Raw genomic sequence first — 25,678 nt, forward strand, 5'->3', positions numbered from 1 at the left:
CGTACGGTGGACCCCTACCCCCACTCACAGTCCGCAGCCAGCAGCTTCCATACTGCCCGCCGCGCACCAGGTGCAACCTCTCCACACTCAGAGTCACCCCCCCCCCAACTGTTTGCTAACCTCACCCCCGACTGTAAGCCCATCGCCACAAAGAGCAGGCGATACAGTGCCGGGGACAGGGTTTTCATTAAAACCGAAGTGGAGCGGCTCCTGAAAGAAGGGATTATTGAGGGCAGCACCAGCCCCTGGCGAGCCCAGGTTGTGGTCGTTAAGACCGGCGAGAAGCAGCGCCTGGTCATCGACTACAGCCAGACAATAAATCGCTACACCCTGCTGGACGCCTACCCACTCCCCCGTATAGCTGATATGGTCAACCAGATCGCGCAGTACCGCGTCTTCTCGACCATTGACCTGAAATCAGCGTACCACCAGCTCCCCATCCGCCCTGAGGACCGCCAGTACACTGCCTTTGAGGCAAACGGCCGCCTCTATCACTTCCTTAGGGTTCCCTTTGGCGTCACCAACGGGGTCTCCGTCTTCCAAAGGGAGATGGACCGGATGGTAGATTAAAATGCGTTGCAGGCCACTTTCCCATATCTGGACAATGTGACCATCTGCGGCCGTGACTTGCAGGACCATGACGCAAACCTCGAAAAATTCCTCCGCACCGCCCAACTCCTAAACCTGACATATAACAAGGAGAAGTGCATATTCCGCACAAACCGCCTCGCCATCCTTGGCTGTGTTGTGGAACACGGAGTCATCGGCCCCGACCCCGACCGGATGCGTCCCCTTATGGAACTTCCACTGCCCCACTGCCTCAAGGCCCTGAAGAGGTGCCTAGGGTTTTTCTCCTATTACGCCCAGTGGGTCCCCTACTATGCGGACAAGGCCCGTCCGCTGATCAAGTCCACCTCTTTTCCCTTGACGGCAGAGGCCCGCTTAGCCTTCCACCGTATCAAGGAGGACATTGCCAAAGCCACCATGCACGCAGTGGACGAATCCATCCCCTTCCAGGTGGAAAGCGACGCGTCTGACTTTGCCCTGGCCGCTACCCTCAATCAGGCGGGGAGACCCGTGGCCTTCTTTTCATGAACCCTCCAAGGCCCGGAGACCAGACACTCCGCTGTTGAGAAGGAGGCCCAGGCGATTGTGGAGGCTGTGCGTCATTGGAGGCACTATCTGGCCGGAAAACGATTTACCCTGCTCACTGACCAGCGTTCAGTTGCTTTTATGTTTAACAACAAGCAGAGGGGCAAAATCAAAAATGACAAGATCTTGAGGTGGAGAATCGAACTTTCCACCTACAATTACGAGATCTTGTACCGGCCCGGGAAGCTAAATGAACCCCCGGATGCGCTATCGCGTGGCACCTGCGCCAGCGCGCAGATCGATAGACTGCGGGCCCTCCACAATGACCTCTGCCACCCGGGGGTCACCAGGTTCTTCCACTTCATCAAGGCCCGCAACCTGCCTTACTCTATTGAGGAGGTCAGGACCATGACCAGGAACTGCCAAGTCTGCGCTGAGTGCAAACCGCACTTTTATAGACCAGACAGGGCCCACCTGATAAAAGCCACTCGCCCCTTCGAGCGCCTGAGCGTCGATTTTAAAGGGCCTCTCCCCTCCTCCGACCGCAATGTGTACTTCCTCAATATTATTGATGAGTACTCCCGTTTCCCGTTCGCCTTCCCCTGCCCGGACATGACCAGTGCCACGGTCATTAAATGTCTGAACAACCTCTTCACCCTGTTCGGCTTCCCCAGCTATATCCATAGCGACCGGGGCTCATCGTTTATGAGCGACGAACTCCATCAGTACCTGCTAACTAGGGGTATTGCCACAAGCAGGACCACCAGTTACAACCCCCGGGGGAACGGACAGGTGGAAAGAGAAAATGCGACAGTTTGGAAGGCCGTCCTGCTAGCCTTAAAGTCTAGGGGCCTTCCAACCTCCCGCTGGCAGGATGTGCTCCCCGATGCGCTCCACTCTATTCGGTCACTGCTCTGCACTGCCACTAACGCCACCCCTCATGAGAAAATGTTTGTCTTCCCAAGGAAGTCCACATCGGGGACATCGCTACCGCCATGGCTGATGTCCCCAGGGCCGGTCCTACTGAGAAGACACGTGAGGACCCATAAAATGGACCCCCTGGTCGAGAGGGTCGACCTCCTCCACGCCAACCCCCAGTATGCTTACATCGCATACCCGGACGGGCGGGAGGACACAGTCTCCATAAGAGACCTTGCACCCTCGGGGGCCGCAGTAACCCACTACCCACTACCACCCCCCCCCACGATCCGATATCCAGCCCCAGCAGACGGCAGGCCTGGGCCCCACGACCCGCTCGACATCTACGAGGACGACACGCCTGTGCCACAGCCTACGCTGGACTCGACGCCGGAAACTTCACTACCCCTGCCGTCGCCACGCAGATCACAGCGGCAGACAAGACCTCCGGAGAGACTCCAATACACTAACTTTTAATACACTTCACCCCGCCGGACTCAATTTTAAACAAGGGGTGAATGTGGTAAACCACTGTTTGTATTCCTGTTTGTCCTGTTTGTATTCCACTGTGTACATGCCTGGACATGCCTCGGCTGACTCCTCCCACAGGTCCTAGTATAAAGGTGACTGCTCCCCAGCCCTTAGTATCATGGACCGGTCGACCACGCGAGGCAGACCTCCATTCTGTTGTTAATAAAAGCCTTTAGTTACTCTTCTAACTCTCAGTCTTTTATGAGTAATTGATAGCGCATCACCTCCCAACCCAGCGACACAGGTCAATTGTAGATCCCATTTCACAACTGGCTGAAATTAGTTAACACCAATCAGGGGTCGAACCTGGAACCTACCCGTATGTCTTAACTATTGAATGTTGGAACCAGCTGAATTATTGGGGTTACCTATAGTGTTGTTTATTCATTGGGGTAAGGTTCAATTACTGTCTAATAATATGGAGCTGCTGCTTAATTAATGGGCTTCAGGGATTGCAACCTCACTATCTATTAATATAGATAGGTAAATGTAGTGTGATGCACTTGGGTAGGGACAACTCCAAGCATATATACACCCTGCAAGGTTGTGTGCCTAAGCAAGCTGAGTGGGTAGTAAGAGCATATCAGCCATTTAAGGTCCATGACCAGTGCCATGAGGATATTACAAAAGCAAACAGGATGTCAGGATGTATTGCCAGGACGATTAAATACATATCAAGAAGTACTGTTCTGTGCCTGTAAAATACCTTGGTCAGGCCTCATCTGGAACACTGTCCCATTTTGGTCCCATCCAGGGTAACGGCCCTGGAAAAGGTTCAGAAGAGGGCCACTAGATTGATACCTACTTTAAAGGCCCTCAGTTACCACGATGGGCTTAAGGGGCTGGGGACTTTTACTCCAGAAAAGTGTAGACTTCAAGGAGATTTAATTGAGGTCTTTAAAATAACAAAAGAATTAGACTCGATCCATGTGGATAGGCCATTTGAGTTAGATAGGCCAAGGAGGACATGGGAAAGTGAGTGTAAGTTACATAAACATAGAATTAGGTTAGATGTCAGGGGGCACTTATTTTCAGAGAGTCGTCAGCCTATGGGACAAGTTGCTGACATGTGCTGTGGGTGCAGATTCGCCGCAAGTGTTCAAAAGGGAGCTGGACGAGCTCCTGAGAAGGTAGGTGGGTATTGGGGAGATGTGTCTCCTGGAACCTGTTTCATCACCTTCGAGGGTTGGAGAGGAGTTTTCCAGAGTTCTTTCCTAAATTGCCTTAGGTGATTTTCTCTGTTGCGTGTGGGGGGGGAGGGTGGTGGAACATAGGAATTGCTAGACGAAAAATGTCTAAGGTCAATCTAGTTCACCTTCTACCATCCTGGTAGTCACATGATACAATGATAATAGAATTGTTGATTAATCATAGCAATCAATCTCTATCATTTAATCTACAACAGATCCAGACATGACACGAGGAAAACCCCAGTGTTCGAGAGATTGGACACCATAGATCCAAAGTCACCTGTTCCTCCCGAGTATGCTACACTTACCACGTCATGTCTCAAATTAATCCTATACTGTATCCCAAAATGTTATTTAAATCTATCTCATTTGCATTTGAATGAATCAATACTAACTGCTTCCACCATCTCCCTGGGGAGCCTGTTCCATAGATTGACCACTCGCTCACTGAAATATTGTTTCCGCAGATTAGTTTTGTATTTACCCCCCTTCAAACGTAGGTCGTGTCCTCAGGTTCTACTGTTCTGGACAAGGTGAAACATCTTGTTGTGGTCTACATTATCCAGTCATGGTCATAGTCATGGGGTGATGGTCTTTTCCTGTCCCTCATTTTCAAATGATTCGTACATGATTATGTTTGTAATTTACTAATTGATAGCTCCAGTACCCATGGTTTATTATTGATCCCGATATCTGCATCGCCTGTGATCTGAGGTGAAGGCCGATTCCAGTTTGGAGTAGTGATACTTCATTGCCCCTTCAGCCCTCGATGGGCAGGCAATCGCATGGAGCCCTCCTTGTCCCTTTAGAGTTAAAGTGTAACGTAATGTTCTTCTTTTTCAGGACAGCGGAGCCCTCTTAATGACTACCACCGCTCCAAAGGAGTGCAACTCCGGCGTACATCTTATTGGTCACCAGAGGAGCCTTCATCGGAAGAGCAGTGTGCCAGCCAGTGTACCCATAGTTACCAGTACAGGTAGAGTCCTCTGTGAAAATGCACCCGTTAGAATTATTCACTCTCCATCTTACCAGTGCGCTTCACGAAAGGCGGGATTTTTGGAGACAGAGCTGGGTTTTCCACAGTTGGGGAATTGGGGTTCACCTTTGACATTGGGCGAGTTCTGTCTGCCACAGATACATGATCCCTGACCCAGGCTGATTTTCCAGTCCTGGGGTCATTTATAGAAGTTGTTAGGAAGTTTGGCTGGACAGTGGGTGGGGATGGGCTGTGGCTGGCCTCAGAGGTCTCTGAGGATGGGGGGATTGTCCTATGAGGACAGATTGAGTAGACTAGGCCTATATTCTTTAGAATTTAGAAGAATGAAAGGTGATCTCATTGAAACATATAAAATTCTTAATAACAACAGAAAATGCTGGAAAAACTCAGCAGGTCAGGCAACATCCGTGGAGAGAAATTTGAGTTGACATTTCGGGTCGAACCCTTCTTCAAAACTGGAAAGAAAAGAAAATGGATCGAAGGCAGGGCTGCGATCGGACAAAAGAAGTGAAAGAAACAAAAGAAGTAAAAGAGACAATAAAAGGTATACAAAGCTAGACGAGATGGTAATAGGCTGAGATTAGGTGAGAAGTGTACTGGCAGGGCAAGAGATAGCTGCCAGGTGTGAGAGAGAAACAAAAGGAAAGGGGGGGGGGGAAGGAGTGGAAAAATACAAGAAAAAATGTAATAGGGGCCGAGGTTATGATCTGAAATTGTTGAACTCGATATTGAGTCCGGAAGGCTGCAGAGTGCCTAATCGGAAGATGAGGTGCTGTTCCTCGAGTTTACGTTGAGCTTCCGTGGAACAATACAAGTGGCCAAGGACAGTGAGGTCCGAGTGGGAATGGAGCGGTGAATTAAAATGACAGGCAGCCAGAAGCTCGGGGTCACCCTTATGGACTGAACGGAGGTGTTCCGCAAAGCGGTCACCCAATCTGCGTTTGGTCTCCCCAATGTAGAGGAGACCGCATCATGAGCAGCGAATACAGTATACTAGATTGCGAGAAGTACAAGTAAATCGCTGTTTCACCTGGAAGGGGTGTTTGGGGCCCTGGACAGTGGGAAGGGTGGAGGTATAGGGGCAGGTGTAACATCTGCTCTGCTTGCACGGGAAGGTGCCAGGCGAAGGGGAAGGGCTGTTTGGGGTGATAGAGGAGTGGACTAGGGTGTCTCGGAGGGAGCGGTCCCTACGGAATGCTGAAAGGGGAGGGGAGGGGAAGATACGTTTGGTGGTGGGATCACTTTGGAGGTAGCGGAAATGCCGGAGGATGATCCGTTGAATGTGGAGACTGGTGGGGTGAAAGGTGAGGACAAGGGGAACCCTATCGTGGTTCCGGGAGGGAGGGGCAGGGGTGAGGGCAGAAGTGCGAGAGAAAGAACTGACATGGTCGAGGGCAGTGTCAACCACGGTAGAGGGGAATCCTCGGTTGCGGAAAAAAGAAGACATGTCTGAAGCACTGGTGTGGAAGATGACCTCGTCGGAGCAGATACGGCGGAGACGGAGAAACTGGGAGAATGGAATAGAGTTCTTACAGGAGGCAGGGTGGGAGGAAGTGTAGTCCAGGTAGCTGTGGGAGTCAGTGGGCTTGTAGTGAATATTGGTCGATAACCGATCCCCAGAGATGGAGACGGAAAAGTCGAGGAAGGGAAGGGAAGAGTCAGAGATGGACCATGTGAAGGTGAGGGAAGGGTGGAAATTGGAGGCAAAGTGAATGAAATTGTCAAGTTCGGGGCGAGAGCAGGAAACGGCACCGATACAGTCATCAATGTATCGGAAAAAGAGGTGAGGGAGGGGATCCGAGTAGGACTGGAACAAAGAGTGTTCCACGTAGCCCACGAAAAGGCAGGCATAGCTAGGACCCATGTGGGTACCCATGGCAACACCTTTGATTTGGAGGAATTGAGTGGAGTTAAAGGAGAAGTTGTTCAACGTGAGAACAAGTTCAGCCAGGCGGAGGAGGGTGGTGGTGGATGGGGACTGGTCGGGCCTCTGTTCAAGGAAGAAGCAGAGCGCCCTCAGGCCATCATGGTGGGGGATGGAGGTGTAGAGGGATTGTACGTCCATGGTGAAAAGGAAGCGGTTGGGGCCAGGAAACTGGAAACTGTTAAAGTGGCGGAGGGCGTCCGAAGAGTCGCGGATGTAGGTGGGAAGAGACGACAAGGGGAGAAAAGATAGAGTTAAGATAGGAAGAGATAAGTTCCGTGGGGCAAGAACAGGCTGAAACGATGGGTCTACCAGGGCAGTCCTGTTTGTGGATCTTGGGAAGGAGGTAGAAGCGGGCTGTGCGGGGTTGGGGAACTATGAGGTTGGTGGCAGCGGGGGGAAGATCTCCAGAGGAGATGAGGTCAGTGACAGTCTTGGAAACGGTGGTTTGATGTTCGGTAGTGGGGTCATGGTGGAGGTAGGAGGAGGTGTCTGAGAGTTGGCGTTCAGCTTCCGCTAGGTAGAGGTCAGTACGCCAAACAACAACAGCACCGCCCTTGTCAGTGGGTTTAATGACAATGTCAGGGTTGGATCTAAGAGAATGGAGTGCTGCAAGTTCAGAGGGAGGTAGGTTGGAGTGAGTGAGGGGAGCAGAGAAATGGAGGCGGCCGATGTCACGGCGGCAGTTAGCGATGAAAAGATCTAGCGAGGGTAGGAGGCCAGGGGGAGGGGTCCAGGTAGAACGGGAATTCTGCAAGCGGGAGAAAGGGTCAGTTGTGTGGGGGGAAGACTCCTGGCCAGAGAAGTGGGCACGGAGATGAAGGCGGCGGAAAAAGAGCTCAACATCGTGCCGAGCTCGAAATCCACCCTTCGTGCTTCGGATCCACCCAGGATTACAAATATCTCCAAGATATTCATCGTTCCTCGAACTACTGCTCTCGCCGCATCCTGAGATCCATGCTCAACGCCATGCGGCGCCACATGAACACTCTCGACCTCTCTCTTCAGCAACACCGGCACACTCTATCTCAAAGCTGTCCAGGTCCACAGTTCCATTTCATCCTTCGACTCATCCGACGCTTCAACAAAAAACTTTTTTTCTTCCTTTCCGATGTCAAGGATCGCAAGCTTCATCAACTCTTGGACACCAATGCCCCTCCAGAACCACCTTCCCCTTCACTTTCCTCTGACCCCCCTTCTCCCAATCTCACCCCCTGCCGCGTTTTCACTATCCCCTCTGACCTTTCCCTCTCTGACCCCGAATGATCAGTCCTCAGCAAAGGCCTGAGCTTCATCCCCTTACGCCCCCACCTCAATGAATTTCGAGCTCGGCACGATGTTGAGCTCTTTTTCCGCCGCCTTCGTCTCCGTGCCTACTTCTCTGGCCAGGAGTCTTCCCCCCCGCACAACTGATCCTTTCTTCCGCTTGCAGAATTCCCGTTCTACCTGGACCCATCCCCCTGGCCTCCTACCCTCTCTAGATCTTTTCATCGCTAACTGCCGCCGTGACATCGGCCGCCTCCATTTCTCTGCTCCCCTCACTCACTCCAACCTACCTCCCTCTGAACTTGCAGCACTCCATTCTCTTAGATCCAACCCTGACATTGTCATTAAACCCACTGACAAGGGCGGTGCTTTTGTTGTTTGGCGTACTGACCTCTACCTAGTGGAAGCTGAACGCCAACTCTCCGACACCTCCTCCTACCTCCACCTGGCCCATGACCCCACTACCGAACATCAAACCACCGTTTCCAAGACTGTCACTGACCTCATCTTCTCTGGAGATCTTCCCCCCGCTGCCACCAACCTCATAGTTCCCCAACCCCGCACAGCCCGCTTCTACCTCCTTCCCAAGATCCACAAACAGGACTGCCCTGGTAGACCCATCGTTTCAGCCTGTTCTTGCCCCACAGAACTTATCTCTTCCTATCTTGACTCTATCTTTTCTCCCCTTGTCCAGTCTCTTCCCACCTACATCCGCGACTCTTCGGACGCCCTCCGCCACTTTAACAGTTTCCAGTTTCCTGGCCCCAACCGCTTCCTTTTCACCATGGACGTACAATCCCTCTACACCTCCATCCCCCACCATGATGGCCTGAGGGCGCTCTGCTTCTTTCTTGAACAGAGGCCCGACCAGTCCCCATCCACCACCACCCTCCTCCGCCTGGCTGAACTTGTTCTCACGTTGAACAACTTCTCCTTTAACTCCACTCATTTCCTCCAAATCAAAGGTGTTGCCATGGGTACCCGCATGGGTCCTAGCTATGCCTGCCTTTTCGTGGGCTATGTGGAACACTCTTTGTTCCAGTCCTACTCGGGTCCCCTCCCTCACCTCTTTTTCCGATACATTGATGACTGTATCGGTGCTGTTTCCTGCTCTCGCCCCGAACTTGACAATTTCATTCACTTTGCCTCCAATTTCCACCCTTCCCTCACCTTCACATGGTCCATCTCTGACTCTTCCCTTCCCTTCCTCGACTTCTCCATCTCCATCTTTGGGGATCGGTTATCGACCAATATTCACTACAAGCCCACTGACTCCCACAGCTACCTGGACTACACTTCCTCCCACCCCGCCTCCTGTAAGGACTCTATTCCATTCTCCCAGTTTCTCCGTCTCCGCCGTATCTGCTCCGACGATGCCATCTTCCACACCAGTGCTTCAGACATGTCTTCCTTTTTCCGCGACCGAGGATTCCCCTCTACCGTGGTTGACACTGCCCTCGACCGTGTCAGTTCTATCTCTCGCACTTCTGCCCTCACCCCTGCCCCTCCCTCCCGGAACCACGATTGGGTTCCCCTTGTCCTCACCTTTCACCCCACCAGCCTCCACATTTAACGGATCATCCTCCGGCATTTCCGCTACCTCCAAAGTGATCCCACCACCAAACGTATCTTCCCCTCCCCTCCCCTTTCAGCATTCCGTAGGGACCGCTCCCTCCGAGACACCCTAGTCCACTCCTCTATCACCCCAAACAGCCCTTCCCCTTCGCCTGGCACCTTCCCGTGCAAGCGGAGGAGATGTAACACCTGCCCGTATACCTCCCCCCTTCCCACTGTCCAGGGCCCCAAACACCCCTTCCAGGTGAAACAGCGATTTACTTGTACTTCTCGCAATCTAGTATACTGTATTCGCTGCTCACGATGCAGTCTCCTCTACATTGGGGAGACCAAACGCAGATTGGGTGACCGCTTTGCGGAACACCTCCGTTCAGTCCGTAAGGGTGACCCCGAGCTTTCGGTCGCCTGTCATTTTAATTCACTGCTCCATTCCCACTCGGACCTCACCGTCCTTGACCTCTTGTATTGTTCCACGGAAGCTCAACGTAAACTCGAGGAACAGCACCTCATCTTCCGATTAGGCACTCTGCAGCCTTCCGGACTCAATATCGAGTTCAACAATTTCAGATCATAACCTCGGCCCCTATTACATTTTTTCTTGTATTTTTCCACTCCTTCCCCCCCCTTTCCTTTTGTTTCTCTCTCACACCTGACAGCTATCTCTTGCCCTGCCAGTACACTTCTCACCTAATCTCAGCCTATTACCATCTCGTCTAGCTTCGTATACCTTTTACTGTCTCTTTTACTTCTTTTGTTTCTTTCACTTCTTTTGTCCGATCGCAGCCCTGCCTTCGATCCATTTTCTTTTCTTTCCAGTTTTGAAGAAGGGTTCGACCCGAAACGTCAACTCAAATTTCTCTCCACGGATGTTGCCTGACCTGCTGAGTTTTTCCAGCATTTTCTGTTGTTATTTCGGATTTCCAACACCTGCAGTATTTTGCTGTATAAAATTCTTACAGGGCTTGACAGGGTAAATGCTGGGAGGATGTTTCCCCTGGCTGGGGAGTTGAGAACCAGGGGTCACAGTCTCAGAATAAGGGGTCTGCCTTTTTGGACTGAGATGAGGAGAAATTTCTTCACTCAGAGGGTTGTGAATCTTTGGAATTCTCTACCCCAGAGGGCTGTGAATGCTCAGTCATTGAGTATATTCAAGACAGAGATCGATAGATTTTTGGGTATTAAGGGAATCAAGGGATATGGAGATAGTGCGGGAAGGTGGGGTTGAGGTAGAAGATCAGCCATGATCTTATTGAATGCCAGAGCAGACTCGAAGGCCCAGATTGCTCCTATTTCTTATGTTCTTATGAATGTAGTGTGGCCAGTACCTTCTGTTTTGCTGGTTGAAAATATAAAAAAAATTAGAAACTTTTGAAAATGGGGCCAAAGCCATTCGAGCAATTGCACAGGCCTCCAATCTTCCACACTCCATAAACATGAGCTGATCCAAAACTCTGCTGCCTGTATCCTAACTCACATGTTCCGTTCACTCATCCCCTGTGCTCATTGACCTACATTGGCTCCCAGTCCGGCAATGCCTCAGATTTAAAGTTCTCATCCTCGTTTTTATATTTATCCATGGCCTTGTCCCTCTCTATCTCTGTAACCTCCTCCAGCCCTACAACCCTCCGAGAACACGCCATTCCTCAAACTTTGGCCCCTTGTCCATCTCCCTTCTTTCACGCCACCATTAGCAGCTGTGCCTTCAGCTACCTAGCCTCTAAGCTTTAGAATTCCCTCCCTAAACTTCTTTGCTTCTCTTCCTCTCTCTTTCTGTCCTCCTTTAAGACCCTCATTAAAACCCACCTCTTTGATCAAGCTTTTGGTCACCTGTCCTAACATCTCCTGATGTGGATTGGTGTCAATTTCTTTATTGATCTCATTCCTGTGTAGAAACAGATTCAATCATAACTTTCAAGAGGGAATTGGATATTTACTTGAAAAGGAGAAATTTGCAGGGCTATGGGGAAAGAGCAGGGGAAAGGGACGAATTGGATAGCTCTTTCAATGAGCCGGCACAGACATGATGGGCTGAATGGCCTCCATCTGTGCTATATGATTCTATGATTCTGTGAAGCAACTTGGGATGTTTTACTATGTTAAAGGCGCTATATAAATGCAAGTTGATGTTTTAGTGACACAATCAGTGATGTGCTGGTACAGCTTCCTTAGGGATCAGGAGGTCTCACCAACAATACATCTGTCAACATGAGGTAATCTCACCTATCTCAGGAGATGTGGGTGCCAATGGGAAGGCACAGGTATGCCCGGTATCCTCCTCTTCTGAATACTTCAATTCAGAAGATTCCCATTGGGAAACCCATTGATGTCAGTAATGTTTCTGGGGGGAAAAAATAAATAATGAAAGACAACTAGCAGAGAGGCTCAGGAGAGGCCAGCAGGAAAAAAAATTAATACAAGTGGAGATGACCCAACAACACTTACCTTTCCATTCAGTGACCTTTCATAAGAACATAAGTAATAGGAGCAGGAGTAGGCCATTCGGCCCTTCGAGCCTGCTCCGCCATTCAATGAGATCATGGCTGATCTTCTGCCTCAACTCCATCCACCGGCCCTATCGCCATATCCCTTGATGCCCTTACTAGTCAGAAATCTAGCGACTTCTGTTTTGAATATACCCAATGACTGAGTCGCCACAGCTCTCTGGGGTAGAGAATTCCAAAGATTCACCACCCTCTGTGTGAAGAAATTTCTTCTCATCTCAGTCCTGAATGGCCTACCCTTTATCCTGAGGCTGTGGCCCCTGGTTCTAGACTCCCCAGCTAAGGGAAACATTCTCCCAGCATCCATCCTATCAAGCCCTGTAATAATTTTGTATGCTTCAATGAGATTCCCTCTCATTCTTCTGAATTCAAGAGAATACAGGCTTAGTTTACTCAATCTCTTCTCCTACGACAGTCCCGCCATCCCAGGAATCAATCTCGTGAACCTTCGTTGCACTCCCTCTATGGCAAGTATATCCTTCCTTAGGTAAGGAGATCAAAATTGTACACAGTATTCCAGGTGTGGTCTCACCAAGGCCCTATATAATTGGAGTAAGACTTCTTTACTCCTGCACTCAAAAAGCTGTTGAGGCAAAACTGAGATCGATAGATTTTTGCTGGGCAAGGGTAATAACAGTTATGGAACCAAGGCAGGTAAATTGAGTTACGATACAGATCAGCCATGATCTAATTAAATGGCAGAACGGGCTCGACGGGCTGAATGGCCTACTTCCTACGCTCTGTTACAACCCACAACTGGGGGTACAGACAGGATGTAATGCCGTGGTCAAGTGGGAGCTCCATGTGCTTCCACCCGACCTGTCGGTCCCTAGCAACCGTGGATGCCATGCTACCTAGCCATGAGTTGCACTTGGTATCACATGTCAGGAAATGGCATCTCTGTCCCATACTGACTGCACAAATGGAGCTCCCACCAATTTCCAACAGGTGATACGGATGCTAGCTCCTAAGACTTGGAGAGCTGATTCCTGCCCACTTGACCACGGCATTACACCCTGCCTGCACCCCCAGTTGTGGGTTGTAACAGAGTGAAGGAAGTAGGCCATTCAGCCCCTCGAACCCATTCCGCCATTTAATTAGATCATGGCTGATCTGTATCTTAACTCAATTTACCTGCCTTGGTTCCATAACCTTTATTACCCTTGCCCAGCAAAATTCTATTGATCTCAGTTTTGCCTCAACAGCTTTTTGAGGGAGAGTTTTCCAGATTTCCACTACCCTTTGTGTGGCAAAATGCTTGCTAGCATCACTCCTGAATAGGCTAACTCTAACTTTAAGGTTATGTCCCCTTGTTCTGGACTCCCCCACCAGAGGAAATAGTTTCTCTCTTTCTACATTATCAAAATCTTTAATCATCTTAAATACCTCAATTAGATCACCCCTTAATCTTCTATACTCCAGGGAATACAAGCCTAGTCTATGCAGCACCTACCAAACTCGCGACCTCTACCACCTAGAAGGACAAGAGCAGCAGGCTCATGGGAACACCACCACCTCCAAGTTCCCCTCCAAGTCACACACCATCCTGACTTGGAAATATATCGCTGTTCCTTCATCGTCGCTAGGTCAAAATCCTGGAACTCCCTCCCTAACAGCACTGTGGGAATACCTTCACCTCACGGACTGCAGCGGTTCAAGATGGCAGCTCACCACCACCTTCTCAAGAGCAATTAGGGATGGGCAATAAATGCTGGCCTTGCCAGAGACACCCACAATCCCTTAAACGAATAAAAAAAAATGTCAATAGGTTATCTCCAATTCCATGCGCTCTCATGAAATGCCTAGAATTGGCTCCAGTTAGTAAGTGGTTGTTGCAGAAACAGTCAGTAATGGACCAGTCTTTGCTGTTATAGAGGGCTGGATTTTGTGAATGGAGACAAGTTGGAGGCGGGACTGCTGCTTGTCGTGTCAATGTCCTGCCTCCATCCTCGCCTGACCAACCAGAGGGATTTTCCCCTGATTGACATTAAGCCTGCCCTGCGGGCTCAGCAGGCCAATTAGGGAGGAAGTCACTGACAGAGCACGTCAACGTCAGACATGCTTTCTGTCAAGACTTCTTGAAAGAAGAAATGTCAGCGTTTGACAGCTCTGTGAAGCTGTCAAACACTGACATTCTCTTTAGTTTGATGAGTCCTTGTGTTCAGGACTCATCAAACCTTTCAACTTTGTAAATTTCACATGGCTGTTGGTTCGGAGGTTCCAACAGCCAGTCTATGAAATTGACAAGGAGGATGTCAGCTCTCCCGATCCAGCGTGGCTGAAGGCTGTAGGAAGAAAACAAGGTAAGTGAACATTTTTAAAAACTTATCACTCACCTTACATACTTACCACTCCACACTTGCACCCATCACTTACCTCTACATCTTACTTCCAGGTGCCTCCTGTAGTGTATGTACCTTTAAGAGAGAACTACTTTTACAGCTCCTGTATACTGTAGTACCGGCAGTGACCACACCTGTATATAAGCCTTGAGCATGCCTCTGTACTGTTAGCCTTTAGACTACCCTCCTCCAGTAAACACCTGTTGATTGTTAAGTTACAGCCTCCGTCTAGTTATTGGGAAACATCATACTTTAAGAATCACGGATTCAACAGTGGCGACGAGGTTGATTCGAATCTACCTGCAACTCTGCACTTCCTTTCAACGATTCGCTCCGGGAGGGCGGTGGAAGAAAGTCAAGGCCAGAAGCATGGGCGTCGACCACGAGCAACCACCCAGTCATCCGGCAGAGAGTGAACATCGCAGGGGAGGCTGTTGAGAGCCGGGCTTGGTTCCCCAGCCACGACGATCCAGCAACAGACTGGCAACAGGTACAGCGCAGACCCTTCCCGGACAGCGGCGGCTGGAGCCGACCGACGGCAGAGAAAAAGCCGAGCAGCGTCGACGGGGTAAGAGAGAGGGTGAAGCGCACAGGGCGCAGCCGGGGGTTGAAAGCCGAGCGGCGTCGAGGAAAAACAAAAAAGAGAGAGAGAGGGTAAAGCAGCAGCCGGGTTCAGGACCGAGTGGCGGCAACGGGAGAGGCGCACAGGAGAACGTGCAGAGCACAGCCAGGGCTCAAGGGCTGAACAGCGTCCGTGGGGGAAAGAAAGGAAGTGCGGGAGACGCCATTGAGCCACGGAGAAGAAGGGAGAGCGCGGGAGACGCCATTTTAGACAGTTTACTCACACCCAGGGATGCCGAAGAGTGGCAGTATCACTGCATTCGACAATGAAGTCGAAGATTGGGCGACATATGTGGAACGCATTGAGGTGTACTGCAGGGCGAATGAAGTACCAGATGCTAGGAAAGCACTGGTTTTGTTAAATTCCATGGGTGCAAAGACTTATGGCTTACTGCGAAACCTAATAACCCCAGAGAAGCCAGTGGATAAGAATTTCGAAAGCATAGTGGAAATCCTACAGGACCACTTAAACCCCACACTGCTGCTGATAGCAGAAAGATTTAAGTTCCACAAAAGGAACCAGCATAAAGACGAAACTAATGCTGAGTACTTAACGGAACTGCGCAAGCTATCGAAACATTGCCAGTTTGGATTGGGACTAGCAGATACATTAAGGGACAAGTTTGTGTGTGGGCTTCAAAGTGAAGGAACCCAGAAACGGCTTCTATCAGAAAAGGATCTTACGCTGGACAAGGCTTTCAGCGTGGCAATATCACACGAAGCAGCCGCACGGGGCACTGCAGAGATACAACGGAGACCGCAAGAATATGGCACCAATGAAATGTCATATGGAGCAGGGAAGTGTTATCGCTGCGGCAGAACAACACACGACCAGAAGGATTGTTGGTTCAAGGGCCAAGTGTGCAGACAGTGTGGAAAAGCAGGACACATAGCAAGAGTCTGCAGGTCAGGGAAGAAAAGCAGCAGCAAGAAATCTCCACAGGAGAAGTACAAAAAGGTACATAAGGTGATGGACAGTAGTTCAGATGAACAGAAAAGTGATACAGACTCCGGAAGCAAGGAGCTGGGTTGTCTGAAACTACATAAGGTAATCAAAATGGAGGATCACCAGACTATCTGGGTCACAGTCAAGATAGACAGAGTCCAAGTGAAAATGGAATTGGACACAGGATCAGCCCTAACAGTCATAAACCAAAGGGACTACAAGTGGCTATTTTCACATATACCCTTGAAAGCTACAGAGATGGTCTTGAAGACGTACACGGGGCAAAAAGTCTACCTCAAAGGAAAAATAAGGTGAAAGTGATATACAAAGGCCAGGAAATACCTAAAATGGACCTATATGTATTGCCAGATGGAGGACCACCACTACTAGGACGTGAATGGATCCGGAGGATACAATTAGATTGGCATTCCATACAGGCACTGAAGGTTGAGGCCAAAAAGGATGACGACGTCACACCTGGACGACTGTCAAAAATGCTAACTGACGCACAAGAAGTGTTCCAGAAGGGACTCGGAACACTAAAAGGCATAACAGCAACGATTAAAATAGAGGAAAATGCAAGCCCAAAGTTTTTTAAGGCCAGACCGGTGCCTTATGCGATCCGACCGGCCATCGAAGCAGAGCTGGAAGGGTTGCAACGTTCAGGAGTACTGTCCAAAGTAGACTGGAGCGAGTGGGCTACACCCATCGTTCCTGTAATGAAGAGGTCGTTGAGTAATACGCCTGGGGAACCAAAGAAGGTCCGCATCTGTGGGGATTTTAAGGTGACAGTGAACCCAGTCCTTCACACGGTACAATATCCACTTCCACGGATTGAGGATATTTTCGCCTCGCTATCTGGAGGTAAACGCTTTACCAAAATTGATCTGGCCCAGGCGTACTTGGAAATGAAGGTAGAAGAAGCCTCGAAACAATACCTCACAATCAACACTCATAAAGGTCTCTACCAATACAACCGGCTGGTGTTCGGGGTAGCATCGGCTCCGGCTATTTGGCAAAGGGCAATGGATCAAGTCCTGCAAGGGATACCAGGGACCCAGTGTTATTTGGACGACCTCCTGGTCACGGGTGAAAATGACAGTGATCACCTTGCCAACCTGGAGAAGGTGCTAACTAGATTAAAGGAATATGGGCTACGAGCTAATCGCCACAAGTGCGAGTTTTTCCAGAAGCAGATCTCGTATTGTGGCCACGTTATTGATGAAGAGGGGTTACATAAGTCCCCTGAAAAGATTGAGGCAGTAGTCAAGGCTCCAGCACCGGAAAATGTGTCACAACTGAGGTCGTTCCTCGGGCTGGTGAACTACTACCATAAGTTCTTACCAAATTTCTCTACGGTATTACACCCACTGAACACCCTACTGCAAACGGGGGTACCATGGAAGTGGAATGACGAATGTAAACGAGCTTTCCAGAAGTGCAAAGAATTGATCACATCAAAAGAGGTGTTGGCCCATTTCAACCCAGCACTACCAATTCGGTTGGCATGTGATGCATCACCCTATGGTATTGGAGCGGTGCTGTCGCACAAATTCCCAGACGGGTTGGAGAGGCCAGTAGCCTCTGCGTCTCGGTCACTAACCTCAGCCGAGCGCAACTACGCCCAGATCGACAGGGAGGCCCTCAGCCTAGTATGGGGAGTAAAAAAATTCAACCACTATCTGCATGGGCAGAAGTTCACCTTACTGACTGACCACCAACCACTTGTCTCCATCTTTAATCCAAAGAAGGGCGTTCCGGTGATGACTGCACAACGGTTACAAAGATGGTACCTTTTTCTAGGGGCGAACCAATATGAAATAGAGTATAAAGGCACGAAACAGCATGGAAACGCTGATGGGCTATCACGCCTGCCACTGCCTGCTGTGGAGGAAACACCAGCAGTGGACCCTATCGAAATATTTTATTCGTCGATAATTGAACGATTGCCAGTAACTAACGCGGATATAGAGAAGGAGACCTGCAATGATCCGACACTGTCTCGGGTATATGATTTGACGGTGAGGGGATGGCCAACACATGGCGACTCACTGTTGCCAGCATTCTCATCCAGAAGAGAACAGCTGTCAGTATGCCAGGGGACAGTGATGTATGGATCCCGAGTGGTAATTCCACCCAAGCTAAGGGAGAGAGTGCTCAATGAGCTTCACGAAGGTCATCTGGGAGGGGTAAAAATGAAAAGCCTTGCTAGGGCTTATGTGTGGTGGCCGGGGCTTGATCAACAAATCGAGGACCTAACAAAGAGCTGCTCAGGATGCCAGAAGGTCCAAAATGCACCACCACATGCCCCTCTACACCCATGGGAGTGGCCCTCCTCTCCATGGCAACGGGTGCATATTGATTTTGCTGGTCCATTCATGGACTCAATGTTCTTAATAGCAGTAGATGCGCACTCGAAATGGCCTGAGGTGATAAAAATGTCCTCAACCACTACAGAGAAAATGATTGCAGTCCTACGGACCATATTTGCCAGGAACGGCTTGCCAGAGCAGATTTGCTCTGATAATGGACCACAGTTTGTGTCCGAAGAGTTTCGAAGATTTATGAGAAGGAATGGGGTAAGGCATTACACATCCGCCACGTATCATCCAGCCACAAATGGATTGGCTGAGAGGTTCGTACAAACCTTTAAAAAGGCGATAACGGCCATGTGCAATGATGAAATTCCACTACAGCATAAGGTGGACAATTTCCTGTTAGCCTACAGAAATGCGACACATGCAGTTACCAACCAGACCCCGGCCATGATGTTCTTTAACCGAAGGTTGAGATCTCGTCTGGATTTGCTCAGACCAAATGTACGAAGAACTGTTGAGGATAAGCAATTCCAGCACATCAATGAGAAGCCGACAAGGAGCTTCAATGTAGGACAACCAGTCTTGGCCCGCGACTACTGAACAGAGAAATGGCAACCCGGAACGATATGCACACGGCAGGGGCCATTAATGTACACAGTGGATGTCGGGGAGAACATTGTGAGATGCCACGTCGACCAGACCCTAGCGTCACAGGAACGAGTCAACCCCATGTCTCGCGTACCTGGGAATGAACCCGACATACTGGTAGCCTCTACCTCAGAAACAGTAGCAGCGGAAACTGATGAACTAACCGACGAAAAGGGGCCAGAATCGCCTCCGCACCAAGAATAAGAACCTCAGGAAAGGCGCTATCCAGAAAGGTTCAGGGAGCCGCCCCAAAGACTGAATCTATAAATGGACTATTTCAGTTTAATGTGCATGTTAAAGTGTTAACTGTTATTTGAATGTTATGGGTACTACTAATCTAAAAGGGGAGGAATTGTAGTGTATGTACCTTTAAGAGAGAACTACTTTTACAGTTTCTGTATACTGTAGTACCGGCAGTGACCGCACCTGTATATAAGCCTTGAGCATGCCTCTGTACTGTTAGTCTTTAGACTACCCTCCTCCAGTAAACACCTGTTGATTGTTAAGTTACAGCCTCCGTCTTGTTATTGGGAAACATCATACTTTAAGAATCACGGATTCATCACCTCCGACCCCCGCAAACCTCCTTCACATCTCCTCCAACCCGGCGGGGTTCTCCGAGATCGGGAAGCCTTCACCTGTGAAGGTATAATGGCACTAATCCTTTTTTCTGTCTGTTAACTACCTGTTAACAGGCAGTTAAAAGGATTAAATGCCTTTCCCGCCTCCAGGAGACAGGACCCGAAGCAGCACATTTTCCCACCTCCTGGCAAAAGGGCACGGAGGCGGGATGGGGGCAGGTTTGCCATCCGCCCCCACTTTCTCCTAATTTACTGGCTGTCCAGCCTCCATGCCCGCTTCCTCGGGGCTTGGAAAATGCAGCCCAGCGAGTCAGTTATGTGCTCGTCAGCGCCGTGTGTATGGACGAGTGTGGGTGTGTGTACAAGAATGTGTGATACTTTGTGGTTGTGAAAGTGTGTACAGGACAGTGTCAATGTATGTATCTGCATGGAGCCATTAGTGTGTCTGTGTGTGCCAATGTTAGTGTATGTAAACATGTGTGTGTGCATGGAGGTGTATGTGTGAGTGTGGGTTGCATGAATGTGAGTGTACTCTGTGGTTGTATGTGTGCGTGCACATGCGTGTGAGTGTGGATGTGGTGTAAATGTGTGGACGTGACATGACTGTGGGGACATGAGGTAAGCACAGGATTATGTGGCCTGTATGTGCCCTGCTGCCCCTCTGTGCAGGCTGCCAATCACACAGGATGAATGGCCAGCTGTGGGAAGTATCAGGATGCTGCTGGCACTGTGCTCCCAGTCCTGTGTAACTGCAGGAGAAGGGGAGAGAAAACTGTTAAGTAAAATGAATGAGAAAGAAATTTCCTTGGGTTAATTTAAGAATTTTCATTGAATGATGGCTTTGCGATGTGTCCGACTCCAGCGTCCGAGGCTTGATACTCATATTATTCTCTGTTTAATTTTACTTCATAGTCAACCGTTTTCAACAATAAAATAAAAATCTACTAATAGCAATAAATACTGAGCTCTGTGGTAGGAGCCTCTTTTGATGGTCTAAGCACAACCTTGAACTTCTATCTCTTCCTGATTTAGAGCTTTCAATTACAACCTGCAGAGCAAGCAATGCCAGCTACTCTTCTGGACCAGTCAGGTATCAGGCGCAGAGCGGCACAGGCACAATCACGTCGATCTGTACGAAAAGAAAGGTATGTCTCTCTATGGACACTGCCCATGGCCCGACTGCTCATGAAAACCAATCTTTCATTTCCAGAGAATCTGAGGATTGCAGTGCTGGGAATTTAGCAAACGCGGGAGGGGCAGGAGCATAAGAGACCAGAGGGAGCACGTGCACATCACTGTGCCCGGTCACACCCTCCATTATACCTCTGTGTGTGTATCAGTAACAGTAAGAGTAGACAAGGGTAATGCTGTAGATGTAATATATTTGGATTTTTCCAAAGGCCTTTGATAAGGTACTGCATAGTAGACTCACGACTAAGGTCAGAATATGTGGAGTCAGGGGACAAGTAGCAGAATGAATTGCAAGCTGACAGGCAAAACAGAAAACAGGGAGTAGGGGTTAAAGGTAGTTACTCAGATTGGCAAATGGTAGGAAGTGGTGTTCCAAAAGGATCGGTGCTGGGACCACTGTTTACGATTTACATAAACGATTTGAACTCTGGAATCGGATGTACAATTTCAAAATTTGCGGATGACAATAAATTGGGGGTGTAGTTAATATAGAGGAGGACTGCGCAAAATACAGGAAGACATTAATAAACTTGCAGAATGGGCATGTAATTGCTAAATGAACTTCAATACAGATAAGTGTGAGGTAGTACATTTGGGAAGGAAGAAAAAGGAGGCCGCATACTCCCTGGAAAATAAGTGTTTAAATGGGGTGGAGGAACAAAGGTATCTGGAAGTACAGATACACGAATCACTGAAAGTAGCGATGCAGGTTAATAAATTTGAAGAATGGGTGTGTAATTGGCAAATGAGTTTCAATATAGTTAAGTGCGAGGTGGTGCATTTTGGTAGGAAGAATAAGGAGGCCTCATACTACTTGGAGTCTGAATGGGGTAGAGGAGCAAAGCGATCTAGGGGTACAGATACACAGATCACTAAAAGTAGCGACGCAGGTTAATAAGGCCATAAAAAAAGCAAACCAAACACTGGGGTTTATTTCTAGAAGGTTAGAATTGAAAAGCAGGGAAGTTATGTTAAACTTGTATAGAACCTTGGTTAGACGACACTTGGAGTACTGTGCACAGTTCTGGTCTCCATATTATAAAAAGGATATAGAGGCATTGGAGAAGGTGCAAAAAAGATTTATAAGGATGATACCAGATACCAGAGTGAGAGACAGTGCACACACCTCCTTTGGTCAATGTACCCACCCAGGCTTCCAATTAAAAGGGTTGCTGTGACATGGTTTCACTAAATCCTCTGAGCAGACCTGCAACTGAAACCCTCCACAGGTACGAGGTCGCCACTTCTAAAACACTGCATCCCCTGACCATGTGTGAGCAGCAGCACACGTGTATATACAGTGCTCATGTAGACATTAGGGGAGTATGAAAAAGCACCCCCTCCTCAGGCCCTTCCCCTTTAATATAATGCACATGAGACTGGCGTTCCAGTATAGTGGCTTTTCCTAATCTAGTAATGACCAGTACTTATCTCAGCGAGCAGCATTCTTGCTTGCAGCTAACTAGTGTGTATACTTCACATAGGCCTGTGCATTTTTCTGCCCTCTGATGTTATCCCACATTGTGTTTGCAGATTATATGCGAGAATGCATTGTGAACAATGGAGTCACATACAGGGGAAGTGTCTCCATAACCAGGAGTGGGAGGACTTGCCAGCACTGGAGTTCTAACGTGCCTCATGAACACAGGTAGAGGTGCTTGTCGGGAGTTCTCCGGCCTTAACCTTTCATTCCTGGTTTCTCACTTCAGTAACGGTTATCAGGTGCACAGTGATACGAATGGTTTGGTGTTGGAAAACATTGAGCTCTATTAACCAGTCCCAATAAACACGGTGGGTAAGCTGGCCCACTCCGGGGCATCATGCTGAGAGAAGTTTGGACGAAACATTTTTCACCCAGGTTACCAGAGAAGGGCATGGAAGAGGAGAGTACAAAGGGTTCAGGAGACCTTCCTGGGATTGAGGCATGTGGTGAAAGGGTTGATCTATGAGAAGGGGTGGGCTAATGAGGGTAGACCTTTCTGTATGGGCTCCAGTGGGTGCTAAGAGCTATTCCCGGGAGGTGGTAGGTGCACATGTGTTTGTTGCCCCACTATATCTGCATGTTTCAGGTGCACTGCAGGCAATTGCCTGGGCCTTGCGCCTGAGTACTGGGGAGGGAGTGATGCCTTCTAGCTGCTGCTCGCCCCAAAGTCCTGAGGCCTTTAGATTGTACAGATGGGTAGGGATAGGATGGAACAAAGATTGAAGACTTGCCCTCTTCACCTTTGGCCTGGCCCTGGAACTCGTGCAGGCCCCCTGGTCCGCAGGGGTCTCAGGGCAGGCCATTCCGCCTCTCCTTGGCAACCCATCGAACGTATCCAGAGTACACCGAGATGGCAGGCCATGGACAGCCCCACCACCCTTCCCCACTTAGGTACATTCCCACAAGGGGGAAAGGCAGGGCAACTACAGCCAGAGCTCCCTGGATGATGAAAGAGATAGAGAGTAAGATGAAGCAGAAAAGGAGCACGTATGACAGATATCAGGTTGAGAATGCAAGTGAGAATCAGGCTGAATATAGAAAGTTCAAAGGTGAAGTGAAAAAGAAAATAAGAGGGGCAAAGAGAGAATATGAGAATAGATTGGCAGCTAACATAAAAGGGAATTCTAAAGTCTTCTATAGGCATATATATAGTAAACGGGTAGTACTAGAAAGGCTGTCTGTACTTAAAGTTGATAAGTCACCAGGACCGGATGGGATGCATCCTAGGATGCTGAGGGAAGTTAAGGAGGAAATCGCAGAGGTACTGACCATAATCTTCCAATCCTCCTTAGATACAGGGATGGTGCCAGAGGACTGGAGAATTGCAAATGCTACACTCTTGTTCAAAAAGGGTATAAGGATAAACCCAGCAACTACAGGCCAGTCAGTTTAACCTCGGTAGTGGGGAAGCATAAATAATCAGGCATAAAGTTAACAGTCACTTGGACAAGTGTGGATTAATTAAGGAAAGCCAGCACAGATTTGTTAAAGGCAAATCGTGTTTAACTAACTTGATTGAGTTTTTTGATAAGGTAACAGAGAGGGTTGATGAGGGCAATGCAGTTGACGTGGTGTACGTGGACTTCCAAAAGTCATTTGATAAAGTGCCACATAATAGGCTTGCCAGCAAAGTTGAAGCCCATGGAATAAAAGGGACAGTGGCAGCGTGGATACGAAATTAGCTAAATGACAGGAAACAGAGTAGTGGTGAATGGTTTTTTGGACTGGAGGAAGGTATGCAGTGATGTTCCCCAGGGGTTGGTACTTGGACCACTGCTTTTCTTGATACATATTAATGACTTGGACTTGGGACTTGGGTGTACAGAGCACAATTTCAAAATTTGCAGATGACACAAAACTTGGAAGTATAGTGAACAGTATGGACAGTGAGGAGGATAGTGATAGACTTCAAGAAGACATAAACAGGCTGGTGGAATGGGCGGACACGTAGCAGATGAAATTTAACGCAGAAAAGTGCGAAGTTATACATTTTGGTAGGAAGAACAAGGTGAGATAATATAAACTAAAGGGTACAATCCTAAAGGGGGTGCATGAACAGAGAAACCTGGGGGTATATGTGCACAAATTGTTGAAGGTGGCAGGGCAGGTTGAGAAAGAGGTTAAAAAAAGCAAATGGGACCCTGGGCTTCATAATTAGAGGCATAGAGTACAAAAGCAAGGAAGTTATGATGAACCTTTATAAAACAGTGGTTCGGCCTCAACTGCAGTATTGTGTCCAATTCTGAGCGCCGCACTTTAGGAAGGATGTGAAGGTCTTGGAGAAGGTGCTTGTAATGATCAGTAACATGTCATCCTAGAATGGTACACTAGCTGGCGCTGTATGTATATAAGAGTGGGCTACCCACGATGCACTAGGTTACCCACAAGGCAGTAGTCAAGATGGATGCCTGCACACGAAGTCCACATGGCTGAATAAAGTGACTAGCTCAAGCTAGCTGTTCATAATGATAATGTCTATTTATTTATGAACATAAAACATGGTACCAGGAGTGGTAAAATCTGCTGAATATTGTGAAACGCGACATGGAGACTTTGAAGCCACCGGAGGGTTTGAAACTCACGGGGAATGTCGACTGCAATTGGCGGACTTTCAAACAACAATTCGAACTCTACATTGCTGCATCGGGTTCGGCACGAAGCCAGACGCAAGGAAAATAGCGTTGCTGCTCATGGTTGCAGGCCCACAGGTGATAGAGGTATTTAATACATTTGTATTTGATCAAGAGGAGGACAGAGAAAAGATGGAAGATGTGCTAAAGAAATTTGATACACATTGTTCTCCCAAAAAGAACGAAACCTATGAGAGGTACGTGTTCCGTTCACGGACACAGCAGCAAAATGAGACTTTTGATAGCTTTATGACCGATCTGAAACTGAAAGCACAGACATGTAATTTCTCTGAACTGAAATCATCCATGATTCGTGACCAGATTGTGTTTGGTATTCATGATAAAAAAGTCAGGGAACGTTTGTTGAGAGAAACCGAACTAACATTGGAGAATGCTGTGAAAATATGCCAAGCCAGTGAGCTAGCTCAAAAGCACGCGAAGACTTTCAGTGAAATTAATAATGGCCCAGAAATTAGGATCGGGGGCTTGCCGTGCGTGCAAGCCCCCGATGTGCACTCACCCGGCGCGCCGACATCTGAAGCCTGGGCCTGCTTGGAATTCCTGTCACTGGCCCAGTTCAGATGTCGGCGCGATGTGCTTGCCTGATCCAGCGACGTAGTTAGTGCGATGTGCCAGCTGGGATCAGGTGAGCACTGTGCAGCCAATCAGGGGAGGGGAAACTTCATTCATGAGTTTGATAGTAAGAACTGTCAAACTCATGAAAAGTATGGGCGCCCAAAAGACTAGTTTAACTTTAAATAAAATTTTAAAAAACATCCCAATAATTAAATAAACTATAAATAACTTTAATAAACTATTTAAAACAATTAATCAAATTTTTGAAAAAAATAATTTTTTAAGAAATCGGGTCTAAAAATAAACCTACCTTACTGTAAAGTCCTTAAAAACAATAAAGCTGTGGAA

General features: G+C 48.6%; 1 protein-coding gene across 6 annotated transcripts in view; it reads left to right on the forward strand.

Annotated features, from left to right (window-relative positions):
* The window catches only part of mst1 (macrophage stimulating 1), a 124,534-nt gene that overhangs the window by 23,236 nt on the left and 75,620 nt on the right, over positions 1–25,678 (forward strand). For all 6 annotated transcript variants that reach the window (XM_086001238.1, XM_086001236.1, XM_086001232.1 and 3 more), the window contains exons 2-4: positions 4,575–4,707; positions 20,483–20,595; positions 22,175–22,289. In XM_086001238.1, the coding sequence (XP_085857364.1) occupies positions 4,575–4,707; positions 20,483–20,595; positions 22,175–22,289 (361 nt within the window). The remainder of the gene's footprint in view (positions 1–4,574; positions 4,708–20,482; positions 20,596–22,174; positions 22,290–25,678) is intronic.

The sequence above is a fragment of the Somniosus microcephalus genome, chromosome 11 (genome assembly GCF_052327205.1).
Source record: "Somniosus microcephalus isolate GS21.2 chromosome 11, FLI_Smic_1.0, whole genome shotgun sequence".
NCBI classification, from domain to species: Eukaryota; Metazoa; Chordata; class Chondrichthyes; order Squaliformes; family Somniosidae; genus Somniosus; species Somniosus microcephalus.